This window comes from Eublepharis macularius, chromosome 1, assembly GCF_028583425.1.
Source record: "Eublepharis macularius isolate TG4126 chromosome 1, MPM_Emac_v1.0, whole genome shotgun sequence".
NCBI lineage: Eukaryota > Metazoa > Chordata > Lepidosauria > Squamata > Eublepharidae > Eublepharis > Eublepharis macularius.
In genome coordinates this window covers 63,332,171-63,348,339 of record NC_072790.1, presented here as the reverse complement: position 1 = coordinate 63,348,339, position 16,169 = coordinate 63,332,171, and the positions used below count along the sequence as shown (strand labels likewise).

At 40.2% G+C, this 16,169-nt stretch overlaps 1 protein-coding gene across 2 annotated transcripts in view; it reads right to left on the bottom strand.

Moving 5' to 3' along the window:
- Positions 1–3,506: 3,506 nt before the first annotated feature.
- The window catches only part of LRRC1 (leucine rich repeat containing 1), an 86,952-nt gene continuing 74,289 nt past the window's right edge, over positions 3,507–16,169 (bottom strand). The window contains exons 11-14 of one of the 2 annotated variants that reach the window (XM_054999713.1): positions 13,315–13,430; positions 11,096–11,259; positions 8,774–8,910; positions 3,507–4,773 (exon numbers count right to left, since the gene is read on the bottom strand). In XM_054999713.1, the coding sequence (XP_054855688.1) occupies positions 4,618–4,773; positions 8,774–8,910; positions 11,096–11,259; positions 13,315–13,430 (573 nt within the window). In that variant the 3' untranslated portion in view covers positions 3,507–4,617. Of the gene's footprint in view, positions 4,777–8,773; positions 8,911–11,095; positions 11,260–13,314; positions 13,431–16,169 lie in introns of both variants that reach the window. The other variant, XM_054999702.1, reaches the window with a different exon arrangement.

Genomic DNA, 16,169 nt, shown 5'->3' with positions numbered 1-16,169 from the left:
CCTATGTGCAGTGCCATCCAAAGCCCCTGAATAACACAGGGCAGAAAACCTTGTGTGAAAATCTCTCCTCACCACCCAAGCCACTTAAAAACACACAATACATGACATGACAACATGTATTTTCCCGTATCACTGAATGTAGCAAGTTGGGAGGAGGGAAGATCAGGGACTGGCTATACAAAAGGGTTTGACGAAGTATAAAACCCTGGGAATACACAGGTGATTGTTGGTTGCATTTTTTTCTGCATCTACTGGCGTATTCTGTGTGACTCATGGATCCCATGTGCTGTTAAGTCTGAAAGAAAAAGGTGTATTAATCTATGGGAAGGATTCTAAAGTTACATACAACTATACAAGAGAAGCAAAAAATTGCTTTTGTTTTGTGTTTAACCCATGAACTGATTTAGATGCTAATACAGTCCTTCATAAAGAAAAAAACATGATGTGCTCTTGAATTATATAGCAAGACTATGGAATATCATATTATCTATAAGGTAGGCAGTTGGCAATGATCTCACAGAAACACCACACACGCCAGAACTCAAGCCTGTCTGCTGATACTATAACAGTGTACTAAGAAATATCATCTAATATACGCAAGTTTTTAGAGGTAGAGATTTTTTTAAAACCAAAAACATGTATTTCTCCCTTAGAAACAAGCAACTTCTGTTGTCCAGATGCACAGAAACAAAGTATGGCAACATCAACACCAAGATGTAAACTATAAACAAAATATTAATAGAATACATATCAATACCAGACAGTGGCAGAATACTAATTTCACTCAAAGTTATTTGCAGTACAATCTTGTACAGAGTTACTCCAATCTGAGTGAATTGGATTCAATAGTCACAGATTGGGAAAAAATCTGCATAGTATTGCTCTGTTAGACTACTTGTTAGTTGATGGCTAGGATACCACAGCCCTGGAGTTAAAACATCATTGCAAAAAGGCCATGTTCTTATTTTACTAACCGGGCTAATTCACACCTTTTATTTCAATGCTTGATGACTGAAGAAATGAGAAGCAGCAACCCTAACCTTGCACATTAACTTGAACTCAGTGCTTTTCAATGTAGTTCATTCATGCAGTCAATGGCTAGTACTGAATAACTGAGTGAGGATGCATCAAGTCACATACATACAGGGCATGGTAGATCAGCCTTAAATGATTGTAAGATGGCACAACCGGCTGCATGTGAAACATGCTTAGGCTGGGTGCCACTTTTTGCCTCACTGCACAGAGGGAGAGACAGCCTTACATTCCTGGGCATCCAGGCTTTGGGAGGTGGGGCCTGGCCCTATAAAGGGCGGCTCCGCCTCTGTAGGGCTCAGTCAGCTTTGAAAGCTCGGCCCACCCCACTGCACCCTATGGCAGTACAGGATTAGCTGGTTGCTGGTTACCAGGGCCAGGTAGGAATTTTTTCTCCTTTCCCCAAACTGGCACAGGGGAGAGGTGTTTTTCGCCTACCTTGTACTTTGTAGGAGTGGTGGAACTGTAACCTAGGTCCCTGGCAGGTTAGATTTGGGTAGACAGAGCGGGCCGGTGAGCACCCGGTGGCACCTCCCCATTGGTGGGGAATAGGGGTCTGTCAGGGATCGGCTGGCAGGCTGTACGGCTGCCAGCTGAGAGGGCAGACTGCCTGTGGGATCCCCTGTACAAGTCCTTCCCTTGGGCTTCACGGCTGGGGTGTATGGAGCTTTAAGGGAGGAACCATTCGCCTGGCCGGCCGGGTTACAGCCATTCGCATGGATGGCTCGCACCTTGGGCAGGGGTGACTCGCCCAGACAGGTCAGGGAGGAGGTCCGGGGTGATCCCTTGGTCCTGTACTGCTAGTGATGCCCTTGCCGTTATTAAGTTTAATGTTGGTCAATAAATTGCCCAAATTTATACTCAAGCCTTGTGTCTGTCTCTTCATTCCGAAGGGGGGGGGGCAAAAGCTCAGCTGAAAACTATACCCCTCTTTAGTTATTTAGCCATGAGCTTCACTGCCAATGTAATGGAACAATGATGAAGAAATATATTTCAGTTCTTAAAAGAAGAGGCTTTCCTTTTTACCAGCAGTGAGTAAAACAAGCCTGTTGTAGAGGCTTTCTTCTTAAGACATGCCTGATGTTCCAAAGTTGCTTCTCCTAAAGAACATGTGGCACATTATAAAAAACACAACATTTTAATAGGATGTAAGTAGTAGCCTTATGTCTACTCATGCATTTGACATTGATTTTGGTTCTCCTGGCAAACCCATGCATTTTATTATTGAATGGAAAGGGATACAACATTCCATATGTAGATCAATTACAGGTTTTTTTATATATATATTATATATTAGCAGCCAACTGAAACTGCAAATTACACTCAATTGCCTGTATAAAGATCTAGTATATATACTTCAGGGCTGTAAGAAAGAACTTCCAAAACAAGTTTCCACATTTGTCCCTTTTGCAAAGCATAAAGGCTCTTGAGGGGGAGAAGGTTAGGTTTGTTAGATTTTTTAAAGATTTGATTCTGTTGCTTACAGCCCCATACAAGTATATGTTTGAAGAATTTCAACTTTTTGGTGCAATCGAATTGGAAGCCACAAGCCAGTTTTCCTTGTCACAGACAAGATTTCAGAGCTGAATGCAAATGGAAGAAAAATTTAAGTCTATCTAGGAATTTACACACACACCCATTCTTGAGTTGGGCTTCTGGTTAACTAGAGATGGGCACGATCCGCATTACGAATGAAAAAAACCCACGATAATAGCAATCGCGACCCGGCGGATCATGATCGGCCACGGCCAACGATCCAGTGGTCAGGAGAGGCCTGGATCGGGGCGTTCAGGCTCGGATCGGGGATCCAGACACTCAGGCGCCAGCAATCTATTCCCCTGGCAACGGAGCCAGGGGAATGCCTGAGCTCTGTTTGCCCTCCTTCTGTCGCCCTGGAAACCCGAATGGAAGCTCAGCTTTCCTTGATCAGCAGGGCTTCCTTCCAACCACGGAGCAGCAAAGCAGTCACAAGTTGGGAGAAGACACCCAGGGGAGGGAGGGGGAAGGGGGTGTTCTGTAGCCATGGGCACTCCAATCTCATCCCTGCAAACCCTGATAGGCAGATCTGATGGCCAAACACAGACCTCCTGTGTTGCTGAATGGGACCCATGCTTTGGCCTCCACGATCCACGGCTCAGGAACAGGAGATGTTTGGTGCGGGTCGTTAATTCGGGATCGTCACAAGCGCTGATCCATGATCAGCTGGATCATTAATTTTTTTTTGGATCATGCCCATCTCTATGGTTAACATTAAAAATTACCTTGCAAACTAACGTATGATGTTTTCTCAGTCTGAAAGAATCCGTATCAAGTGAAATAATATTGTATCACCCCTAGAAATTTTAAAACAAACCTGAACATTTATAAAAGGTAATTTGAGTTTACTATTGAGTATTAGCTAGTATAACACACAATTAGCATATATTAAAATTATACATCCACTTTAAGATCAATGTTAATAAAGGTTAATGAGCCACTTTTTAAAACTGTTTATTAGGTTTTATATAGATATAAAACCTTCCAAAGTATGCTTCAGAATATCATGCCTGCGTAGTACATAAAATTAAAGTTTTCACAACTTCTGCTCTTCCAGTTATTAAAAGTCACAAATGGCACATTTGACTTAAAAGTGGGCACCTGAAGTTTGAATGGCTGCAATGCAGCTATATACAAGGCGATTTAATTTCTTCATTAACGCTTTTTTCAAAAAGTGTATGTGTGCTCCATGTCAAAAAAAAGGCAGTAGCAATTTGAGCATCTAACATCACCACTATAACATACAGAGTATTTTGCAAACTTTGCTTTTTAAAGAGGGAGGAAGGGAAATCATTACATTTTTGCAAAACAGCAAAACAGGCACCTCTGTTTAAACTGTGTTCTCTGTTCATAATTTTTTTTTAACACTAATCTGACTTCAGCTGCATTAAGGCACAATTAGATATAACAGACAATAACATCAATGACATTCTTCCACAAAAATAGTAAAATGTACCGTCTAAAAATTTTTAAAAATGAAATACATCATTTTGTTATGAAATACCTATACAAAATTATAAAATTTACACCATCTGAGCTGCCAGAGAGGTTAAAAAAGATAAGTTCTCCATAATTACTTTTTTTTTTGCCATAAGTCAACACAGGGCAGTATAAATACCCCAGCAATTTAGGGGGGGAAATAAACCACGGACAACTCCCCTGTGCATGACATGCATGATTGTATAATAGTGTATTCCCCTTGTTCAAAGAAAAGAAAACAACCACCTTAAAACCCTATTAAATGGCTGACAACATTAGAAATTAAGGGCACAATTCACCAAGACACAAACCAGAGCTGTGTAAGCAAAGGACACAATCATGGGAGACATTTTCTCAGTACATTGGGCTCTCTTATTCAAATGCTTGGGCTGAAATAAGGCACTTTTCTTCTAGTGAGAAACACCTCTCAAAAAATGACATAAGGACGAGATGAGTCGGATTTCAGGCTCAACACATGAGGGTTGACTGAATGATATTCCAGGATGCAACAAGAACAATTCGACAGCAGGGAAAAGGCACAGGAGGTGAAAACTCAAAGGAAGTGAGCCTTTACACAGAAGTGGTCACTCTGTCATTGGCATTATTGACCTCATTTTTGTTTGAATCCAGTCCTTTAGCAGCATTCATATCGTTCCGTAAATTCTCCACTGTCTTTTTCATGTTCTTTAATTCCCCAGGGTGTGGAGTGGCTCGCCTTAGAAGCGTCTTCTAAAAACAAATAGTGGAGTAAGTGATTTTGCTTATGTTGGTCCTTTTTTTATTTAAAATGGCTTTTCAGGCTAAGCAGTTAATTCCCAATTATTTAGATTTATCAGGAAATTTAAGCATAAGGTGTTCTGTTTAAAAGTTTCTTATTATAAAAATCAACAAATGTGTTGGAGGGATGGGTCTAACAGGTCAAGAGATGCTGGGATCCAAAGCAGCGAGACAGACACAGCCATTTGCACACCCAATAATGCTCTGAATTTCTCCATGCTTCTCTGGATAGCAGATATCACAATGGAAATCTACACAGAGATGCACCCAGTCCTTATGTGACGCCTCTTCCATAGCAGGTATAGTTAAGATAATTATTAAGTTTTGTATTCTTCAACCATTGAAAGATCCATTTCTCTTGAATGACAGACCACACCAGAACCATGAATAGCAAACCGCATTTGAAAATGAAGGAGTTCCAAGAGCAGTTTGTGCAATGAAGCACTTGGGTTGCTGTTGAGGTAGGAGGGCAATGGTTGTGATTGTTCCACAATATGAACCCACAGCTACAGGATAAAAATTATTGTTCATATGCAGATGTCATGAACAAAACAGAATTGAAAAAGACATTTCTGTGCTTAACATACAGCTGGAGAGGCCAGAAGCTTCTCAAGTTCTCTCAAGGGCAAGAGTGATTTTACTTGATTAGCTGTCCTTGTCACCATTGGCTACACCACTTTGATTGTGAGGTCCCCCAAGTCTCAGCACAGGATTTAGGGGATATGCAGGAAAAGTAGTCAAGGAAGAACTTTCTGTTTGCACATATTAGGATCCAGTTCCAGGGTTGAAAACAGACATTTGCAGAGAATTCTGTCTACATGAATACCTGCTGTTGATGCAGGCCGTGTGCAGCTGTGCATCTGCTCTCTGAATTGTGTGGTGTGCACAATTGCAATCATGAGTTCACACATCTACAATCCTAGCTGTGATAATTCAATTTTGCGTACTTAGATATAAGTTCAGAAAAGAAACTTGGTTTAAAGGAACAGCAGCACAATCACAATAACCATAGCTACCTATGGAATTTCAGGATATAGGCTTGGATAAATCCTGAATCTTCCTTCTGGATGTATTATCCTCCATTACAGAGCACATTACTCTGGCTGGGTTCTTTCTACTTACACAAGACCAACATCTTCCCATCAGTGCAAAGCACTTAGGTCCAGGAGAACAGAACTGTGCAAGCAGAAGGTAGGTATAGGATCCAAGTTTTTTTTTTTAAGTTCGATTGCTTTTGCATACTATGTAAGAGGAGAAAGTAGCAGGGTTTTAAAAATTCTTTTATGCACTGAAATAAGTGGCTTTTGAAATAGTTTGTCTAATGGCAAACATGGGATGTTGGGTATTCAAAACAAAAATAATCACACAATGCTGCATTAACTAATACCTTATTTAAATTGTGTCATCTCCTTCTATATGCACAGAATCAGCAAGGCCAAGATTCATGGTCTGGGTGTGCCTGTGAAATAGTACTGCACACTGAAAATCAACAGCAGCTTGATTTAAAATGAGATACTTAGTAGGGTTATTTTTAAAAATTCTCTGAACTTCTCATAATGAGCTGGGCCTAAAATGTTACTTTTTACATGTTTAGGGACTAAAAGTGTAGGGATTAAAAGTGTAATAATATTATAGTCTATTTTATCTGTTATTAGAAATTACAATTGTTTATTTGCATTCATAGGAGTTTGTGTTAATCTCTCCGTATGGATAGGACAGGTTAGAAATTTCACAATAGTGTCAGATACTACCATTCTGAATTAAGAATTCAATTATACCTTCATAACAGCTAAAGACAGAAGTTTTTACAAGATCACAGCATTTTAAAAGCAAACAGATCAAGATTCTAAGATGAGGAAGACAAAGTGTAGTATTCTCACTAGTTGTGAGTTGTGACACCTTCCACTGCCAAGACAACCTGGGCAATCAAGACGTGTCTTCTGCATTACAAATTAATGCCCAAACCCTGGCAGAATCTGAGAGCCTCAGCTCCTTCAAAGATTGCCAAAGCTTGTTTATAGGCTAGGAAAAACTAAACTAATGAAGCCTGTGGGAAAGCTAAACACACAGTCTCATTTATGCAGTCTAGTTTTTGTTTCCAGCTTTAGCTCACTGTCTCTGTTCTTGTAGATACTTAAACTTTATAGTAATTGCTAAGTAATGTTTGATATCAATTCTGAAATTTAGCAGAAAAGTGGCATTAAAGTGGATGGGCTCCAAAAGGAGCTTCAATACCATTTCAAATTTGTGCTGCCTGTACATTTGAACAACACAATAGTAAGTATCAGTCCTATAACCTGCAATAGTTATACCACCAATTCCCCAAGGAATCATTTTAGATATACAGCCAGTTACCACTGATCTTAATTACCATGGGTATTATCACAACCCTGATATTGTTGGCTTTTAAATTATGTTGAGTAAGATGGAGCAACATAAGACTAATTTCTGTATAGAGAAAATACATACAAGTGGTGCCTGTAGCCCACAGGATTGTTTATCAGCAGTGGTTATCTTACCACTGTCTATCAGGAAATCACATACTGAGTTACTCCTTTAGAAGTTAGGCAATTTACACAGCCACTGAATTGCAGTTTTTTTTTAGCCCTCAGAGATCATATATATTGGGTCCATGATAATATGTGAGCAGCCATAAACTATTTATATATGCTATGTGATAGCTAGCATTTTGATACATTAGTGACATGAAGTTAATTAAATCTTAGCAATCGATAGAGTTTCATAACAACATGATTTTAATATACATTTTAAGTTTTTATTAGCCTGATGAGAGGAGATTTTAAAGAAGCTGAGATATATCCTACCATCATCCTGCTAGCAGAAATGGACCTTGCCCCCCTTCCTCAGCAGCTTTCTATCATTCCCTCCCTTAAAAAGGAACTGCTAGGGAAAGAGATTCCCCCACAGGCCAAGAAAAAACCCTACTTGAACTGGGGGGCTGCAGAAGAAGGAAGAGAAAAGGACTAGACTGTCCTTCTTGAACAGTGATATTATACAACCCATTGGTTTTGATGAAAGATCTGGGAATTAATTTATTATTAAATACATTACTGTTGTTGTGGTTGTTGTTATGGGCAGAAAGGACCAGTTTTTGCTTTTGTGATTTAGTTAGCAGTTCTTAACAAAGAGCATCTAGTTATCCACTTTTAAAGTCATGTACTCACTCTTCAGAGCAAGGTAACATTTCAGCATATGTGAAGTATTTTTTAGCTTATGCCAAAGTGTACAATATACTTTAGGGTATCCCTAAAGTATGAATGCAACACACATGTACCATAGCAGTATAATAATCCAAGACTTATCATTGGATGTTGTTGGGAATCTTCAGTGAATTGAAACATACATGTGGGTTTACTTAAGAGCAGCATCTGAAGGAAATATATAGATTTAACAGAGGTCTCATAATTTCAGTGACAGATGCTCCCACTATCCCCTTCTTTATTTGGATAGGAAACTACATTTCCTGACAGCTCACAGTCACAGGTTACTGTACTCATAAACCAATGCAAATGATTGTGAAATGAGGAAAGGACAATGGAAGTGGTGGTGGTATAGACAAACACTGTGGTAGAGAGGAGCCCAATGAAAATCCCAAAGGGGGGGGGGGGCTGCCTGCAAAGCCATAGGGTCCAAATCTTTCAGCCTCCACAGAAGTCCCTACTTCTATGCTGTTTTTGGAAAATCATCCTAAAGAAGCAAAAAAGGAAAGAAAGCTAGTAACAGAAATATCAGATAGATCCATTTTAAGTTGCAAAGCCTTGCTATTGAGTTGTTTTAAACATGTTACACCTTTAAAAAACACACACAGCATTTAAGCAGAAGCATTTAACATGCTGGCACATTGTTCCAATTGCAGCTACTATATGAAGCTTTGAATTAATTCCAAGATAATCGGCCCATTATGGCATTTGCTTTCTGAGAAACGTACCATTTCATTATCTTCTTCATCTTTTTCATCTTCTAAGAAGCGGATTGCACTGACTCTGTTTACTGTCCTTTCATTCCACGTTTCATCTGACATTTCATTTACCAAGCTCTCCATCGCACCGCATCGAGGCAGGTTATCTATCATGATTAGCAAACAAGGAGCAGAGACAGAGTGTGTGTATATTAGGTGTTACAGTTATTTGCATATTCAACACATTGGAAGTCAAGGTCATGAAAGCTGGTAAAAACTACCCAATATTACATAACTTTCATTCAACAGTTTTTATGCTTTGCTGGGTTAAGCTTTTCAGTGAACCCTCATGACATAGCTTCATATAAAAGTTCATGCCTCCATCATCCCTGGAAAGATCACACCAGAGGCTGATGCACAGAATTTTAGAACTTTTCTATCCTGAACAGTGATACTCTACAACCCATTGGATTTCACTTTTACTTTGTGTTTCCCAAAATGCCCCCAAAATGGTAAATATAAAAGACGGGAGTACCACTTAGACTTGCTTGCTTCAGCATATGGAAACAACTTTAAAGAACCATCATTTCAGTATTTGAAAGAGATTTATAATTTTTCCCCATCATACTAAAAACTGGGTTAAAAGGAAGGAGAGCGCTTGCCAGTAAACTAATCTACTAATACTTTACAGAAACTATGTAAGATTTATAGTGTAGCACTATTTGTAACCCAAAAGCTAAATAAGAAGAACTGATGGCTGAGCAAACAGAGGTAATAAGAGGTAGCATTCCCTTGCCTCTTTATAAAGCAGGTCATCTTCTTGGGACTGCTCTTTCCTTCTCCCATACGGCAGCAAACCCTGCCATCCCAAAGTAGAGAGTGAAGAGAGGGGCAGAAGAAGAGCAGGAAGCATCACAGCCACCCTGGACCACAAATGAGGTTGTGCCATCCAAGTGCAACCTATAAAAGTCGCTGGCAGCCTACTGCAGTGCAGCAGGTGACACCAGAAGGGTATCGTCCCTCTAGTACCGTTCACCTTGGTTAATATTTGGATAGGAGACCATCAAGGAAGCCCAGGGTTGCTATGGAGAGGCAGGGAAAGGCAAACCACCTCTGAGGCAGGGAAAGGCAAACCACCCCACGAGGGGTGTTCATAAGTTGGCTGTGACTTAGAAACTTTTATTATTGGTGGTATAAGAATGATTTAGGGGTTAAATAATTATTGCTAATATAATCTAAAGTTAGTCTTTTAACCTTCCCAACAAGCATTACTTTTGTCTTGTAGGGTTTTAGCTTGTTCTGCCTTAGCCACCTGACCACAGCCTCAAAGCACTGGGGCAGAACCAAGACAGAAACATCTGGAGGCTTGGATAATGAAATAATGAAAGCTCTGTGATGACACCCATCTCTGTGCATATGATAACACCCAACCTCAAAACTCCAGATGATCTCATTCATTAGCCACACACACATATATATATTGTTAAGAGAACAAGTGAGAAAATAGGACCCTCTGGCTCTCCACAAGACAAATCACACCCAGTTGATTCTGCACCTCTGGTGGAGACTGTATCCAGTGAGACACAAAAGAGAGAAACCACCAAAGGGTTTCCTTAATAGCAATTCCATATTCAAGCTGGCTGATAAGAATGGAGTGGTCAGCTATGTCAGAGATGAAACAGTATCAGCAGGGAAGATGCTCCCATCCAATGTTAAGTGAAGATCATCCAACAGTACAACTAAAGCCATCTTGGTACCAAAGCCAGGAATGAAATCACAATAAAGTGGGGCTAAGGGCAGATGTGCCATCTAGGAAGTCATAGAGCTGCCTAGAAATGTGTCATCTATGAAGTCATAGAGCTGCAGAGAGCTCTGCCACCCATGCTCTGTCACCTTCCCTAGAAGACAAATTGGAGATTGTCCATCTCTTCCCTAGCTAATGAGTATTTTTGATAACAGCCGTCTTCAAAGGTCTAAGGAGAGTCCCCCTCACTCAGGAATGAATTGACAATTTTCACAAATGGGTCTAATACTTTTTCCTAACAAGATTTTAAAAGCCAGGACAGGCATGGGTCCAGAGCACAAGTGTTGGCCCTTAGATTCCTGCTTTTAGGAACCTGCTTAATATTCTAATAGGAAAATATAATGGCTTAAGGTCTAAAACTTGGAGGTGATAATCAGTACGGACTATATATTCAGAAGATCAATTGAAAAGTATCTTTGCTCTTTTGCTTAAAAATATTCAAGTATCCTTTAACTACAATAATAAATGGATTAGGGGTTTTCAGATAAATTATCCTCCTCCTCCTCCTCCTGTCTGAAACCCTTCTACTTGATGCAAACTATATTTACCAGGCTCAGAAGGCAGTTGAGGAAGTAAAACACATGTTAAGATCTTTTCTCCTATTTCAGGGTCTGTGTCTGTCTGGAATGTAAGCAAAGGCTGGGACTGGTTATCTGACAGCCACAAAGCCTTCAGCTTCAAGCTAGTCAGTGACATGGGAAGATGCAGCAACCTAGAAAACAAAGGAAAGGCATTCTTTAGAAAAACTCTTTACATTGCTACACAGAACAAAATGAGCACTAATGAAATTCTCTTTTCTCATTTGTTGTAATTAGAGATGGGCATGATCTGCATTATGATAAAAAAAACCCCACGATAATGGCGTTCGCGCAATCGGGACCTGGTGGATCGTTGTCTTCCACGGCAAACGATCCAGTGGTTGGAAGGGGGCTGGACGGGGCGATCGTGATAGGATTGGGAAGCTAGACATTCAGGCACCAACAATCTATTGCCCTGGCAACGGAGGCAGGGGAATGCCTGAGCTCTGTTTGAAACTTGGTAATATCTCCCATAGCGAGGAAAAGCAAACAGTTGTGAGTGAAAAGGTGGCTTCCTGAGAAAAATATAAGCAAAGTGATTTGGAGAAGAAGGGGTTAAGACTTAAGAGAGAGAGAAAACAAGAGAGCCACTTTGAGCGTGGCTATCAGCAGAAGCTGTTTTGCGCTCCTCTCCTGAGTTCATTCAGTGCGTTGAAAGAGTTAACAACACTGAGAAGAGATCTCTTCCTGACTGAGTTCATTCAGTGCGTTTTGGAAGATTGGCTGCTTGCTTTTAAAATCGGGTGGGGAGGATTCTATCCCTGCTTTTTTTTTTAAAAGCTGGCTGAAACTTGTTGACAGGGTGTCTCTCTCTCTCTCTCCATTTGGAGAGGCAGGGACAGGTTAAAAACTTTTTTCCCCTCTGCTCTAAGTGCGCGCGCGCACACACGCGCGCGCGCGCGTGTGTGTGTGTGAGAAAACGTCCCCTCCCTGAGGGGAGGTGGCTCGTTGCTGAGTTAAAAACTTTCCCCCCCCTCTGCTCTAAGTGTGTGGGGGGGAGGCACCCCTCTGCTTTGGCCTCCCCGATCCCAGATCGGAAACAGGACTTGATCGGAGTGAATCGGAGATCTGGGGTTGTCACCAATGCAGATCCACGATTAGCTTGATCGGTATTTTTTTTGGGATCGTGCCCATGTCTAGTTGTAATCCCTCACATGGTTTTTGTCTAAAGATGTAGAAGTTTGGGACTGCTCTCTAATATGGTTTATATACAGCATTCAGCATAAAATTTACAAATTTGAACAGGAATATGCACAGGAAACACACACTGGGGCAGGCTACACAGTGCAACTTACACAGGTGCCATGTGATGAAAATTTCAGGTATTCCACATACAAGTGTCTGTTTATTTACTTTATTTATAGTTCACCTTTGAGACTTGAGGATTACAAAATTTATCAATGTAATATAATAATACATACAATAAACACTGTAGTACAACTAGAACATGAAGTTACAAAGTGCAATAAAATTGTATAAAATATGATGCAAAAACTGGATTTCAGTGGGGGGTTTTTGGTATGTTGTAGAGGCATTTGAAATTCTTCAAATTACATCCAAATGAATGGAGTTGTGGGGCAAGGGTTAACCAAAAGAGAATAAACAATGCAAAACGAAACAATGTGAGTTCAATTTCTGGTAGTGTATGTTATCTCAACAAGAGGAAGACTTGTATCACATCAATACCAAGGCTTTATGTTAATGCAGCAACCAAGGGTATAATGATGTCTTCTGCATAGAGATTTTGCTCTACCTTTCCTTTCCAAATGCTTCCACACAACATGATTATTCCAAGCATGCTGTATGTGGTTTCCAAGGCTTTCCATTTTGGTCCAGCTCAAAGGAGAAATGGCAGAATGGCTAAAGGCAAGCATCCCCATAAATGTTCAGCCCACAGCTGGGCAGGAGGCACAGCTGCCTTCAAAATGGAGCAGCTAAACTCTGCATTTCTTTCCCCCTTTTAGAGCTTTTTCTAAGGGGGAAAAAGAGCATTGCTGGACCTCAAGTGGCAAAATTCATACTGCATGAACACCTCCAACACAACAAAGGAGAAAGGGCAGCAACAGCACTGCCCGGCATGTGATGTACAGATGCAGTCCCTAATTCTGAACACTGGATCAGAAAAGTGTTTTTCTTTTCAGAAGACATCCTGCAAAAGCAGTATTTTTAAAATACAAATTAGATCTTACCTATTCCCAGCTACATCCAGCACATGAAGTTCTGTGGCTTGTGATATCTCAGAAGGAATCCTAGATAATCGGTTGTCCCGTACCGAAAATACATTTAGACTGCTACACCCACCAATCTGTTTTATGAAGAGGAAGGAGACTTATTGCTGCACCAGCATAGTTTAATAAGGTATGCACATAAAAGATACGAATACCATTAATACTGAAGTCATCCAAGAAAGAATACGTCTACTTTTGCAGTCAGCAATTGATTCCACTAAGGGGCAGGCTTGTGATTCTTGTTCTAATGTCTTATCGTTTTAGCTGTTCCTGTATAACATGCATCTTGTTTAAGATCTGTTTTTAATATTTCTTGTTTGGTTAGTATAGAGAATTAGAAATTGTCAGTTTAGTACAAAGACATTTCTTAATGGTTAGTCCAAAAGGGCTGCTACTTCTTTTCATTAAGCTTCCCAAATGAATTTCTTCTTCCCACATACTATGGTTAATCAGGTACTCAAGAATACCTTCATTTAATGTTGATGCAGCTTTGAAACTGAATGAACAAACCTACTCACTTAAGATGCTGTGTCAGTTAAAAGCACTTGCCTCATCAGTTCACTGGACTTGCACTGCAGGTGACCAATTAGCATCTACTTGTACTAGTCAAACACCTGAAAGTTTCCTACATAGTAAGTATTGAGATTGCTGCTTCCACTACACCCTCACAATTACCTTCAGAATATAAATGAATAGTGAGTTGAATCAAAGACCTTTTCCATCTGTTCCACCAGTCCCCCCTTCCTCTGGAGGTCGGACTTTGGGCCTTCCTCACAGCTTCTGAGGGTACATAGACACCCAAAAGCTGCATTTTGAGAAGCTTAGTGAATGTCACTAGGAGAGGGGAGGCAGGAAAGTTCTGTTCCACCAGTAGGAGTGTTAGCCCGTAAATACATGCATATGAAGATTACTGCCATTTATTTACCCCCAAAAGGCAGCTTATTACACGAGCTCCATTTAAATCAGCAATGCAAGGATACATATATTCCATTTTTATTTGTGTTCCTAAGTCTAGAGAACCAGAATCTAGACAGTCATGGATGTTAGGTTCCACTTAAATTAAACCTTTATTCCAGATATGCATATACAGTACGGAGGCATGCATCTTTTTAGTTACTAAAACTGAGTAGCCTGTTACAGATTTCCCCCTTATGTCAGTTTCAATAATTAGCATTCACTTAATATTTTTGCTATGTTAAATACTGCATCTTGAACTTAACCCAAGGAGTGTGCACTCAGATATTCCTGGGTAAAAAATAAACCAAAAGTTAACTGTTTCAGGTCGGCTTGAAGGGATATCCCCAAAGACTCCAACCACTCCCAAATTTCTGGAGTAATAAAAATTTATCTCCTAGAATTTCAGGAGTGCTGCAGGCACCAGGAGACAAGAGGGAGAGAGAGGAAGCCAAAACTGGATGTCAGATTTACCCCCATATAAAATAATGGCCCTTGAGAATGGAGTTGTTCACTAACAGTTGATAGGGTAGAGCTGACCTTGGAGGCCAAGTCTATTACCTGAGGAAATAATAGGCCCATTATTTTCTTCTGCTCAGTAGAGGGGGCCGGGTTTACCCACAGGAAATAATGACTCATTACAATTTAAAGTGGCTAGCGACTCTTAACAGCTGTTTGATGAGAATGGAGGGCAGTTGCTAAAATGGTCCCAAGTTTTCAGACCCCCCCCCCCCATACCTGCAGAAAATCTCAGAACAGTAAGGAGCATACCAAAAATTCAGGATAACAAAAACAAGTCCTCCCCAAATCAAGATCCAAAATTAATCCCCCCCTTTTTTATGGGCACACCCTTACTTAACAACCAGATTTGATGCCTTCACAGTCTGCAATTCAAGATGGTTAGCTTTATATGACAGAAGACTTCAATGTCAAGCCTCTGCAAGATATACAACACACATGACACATCCATCATTAAATTTCTGTTCCCCAAACCAACATTTCTGCTGTAGTTATCAACCAATGCCAATCACTTGTTGAAAAGGGGAACGTATTATTTCATCAATAAAACCACATGAAAGTCATGCCAAGCCTTGGTTCAGGCTCCGCAATTACAGATTTGAATAATTCAGTGTTAGCTACAGGAGCCAATTCAATTTTGGCTGAAACTAATTTTCTTTTCTTTTTTTTTAACTTTATACAAAATTCTTTCCACCCCAAATAGTATCCCTTTCACCACATTTTCATATTTGCAACTTTCACCTGCAAATATTCCCACTCTTATTTCCTTATGTAACCAATGCTTTCCTTCTTATTCTCATGCAAGGGATTGATTAGTAATGAAAGAGTGATCGAGATGATTATATATTATATTTTAAGGTATCAAACCTTCCCAAAGGTGAGTAAACCATGCGCTAAAATTTCTGTTATGTGCCCTGACAATTGTACAGGATATGAGGTGCTATAACAAAAGTATCCAGCGTCTGATAATTGGTGTGTCTCTAAAATGGAAAAAAAAAAACCCAACTGAGAATAATTATTCTGGTTAGTGAATGCTAGATGAGCCGGCAAATGATGCCCTGGTGTACACAAGAAGTGTTTGCTTTGAAAAATTCTGCCTTGGGACAATAAGCGGAATGAATTTTGGCCATGCAGCCTTCTTGAGAGCATCCCAACCCTTTTAAAGCTGGAAACTCCCAAACTTCAGGGGGAAGGGGACAATGGAAGTGCAGCGGTGGTGCCAGCCAGTTTGAATCATGCATTGAAGCAGTTGGATGAAAGGAACTGTGGACAGAACAATACTTACAAGGTTTACAAGAGTTTACCTGACTCAATTTTCCAAGCAGCTAACAATTAAGAAAAAC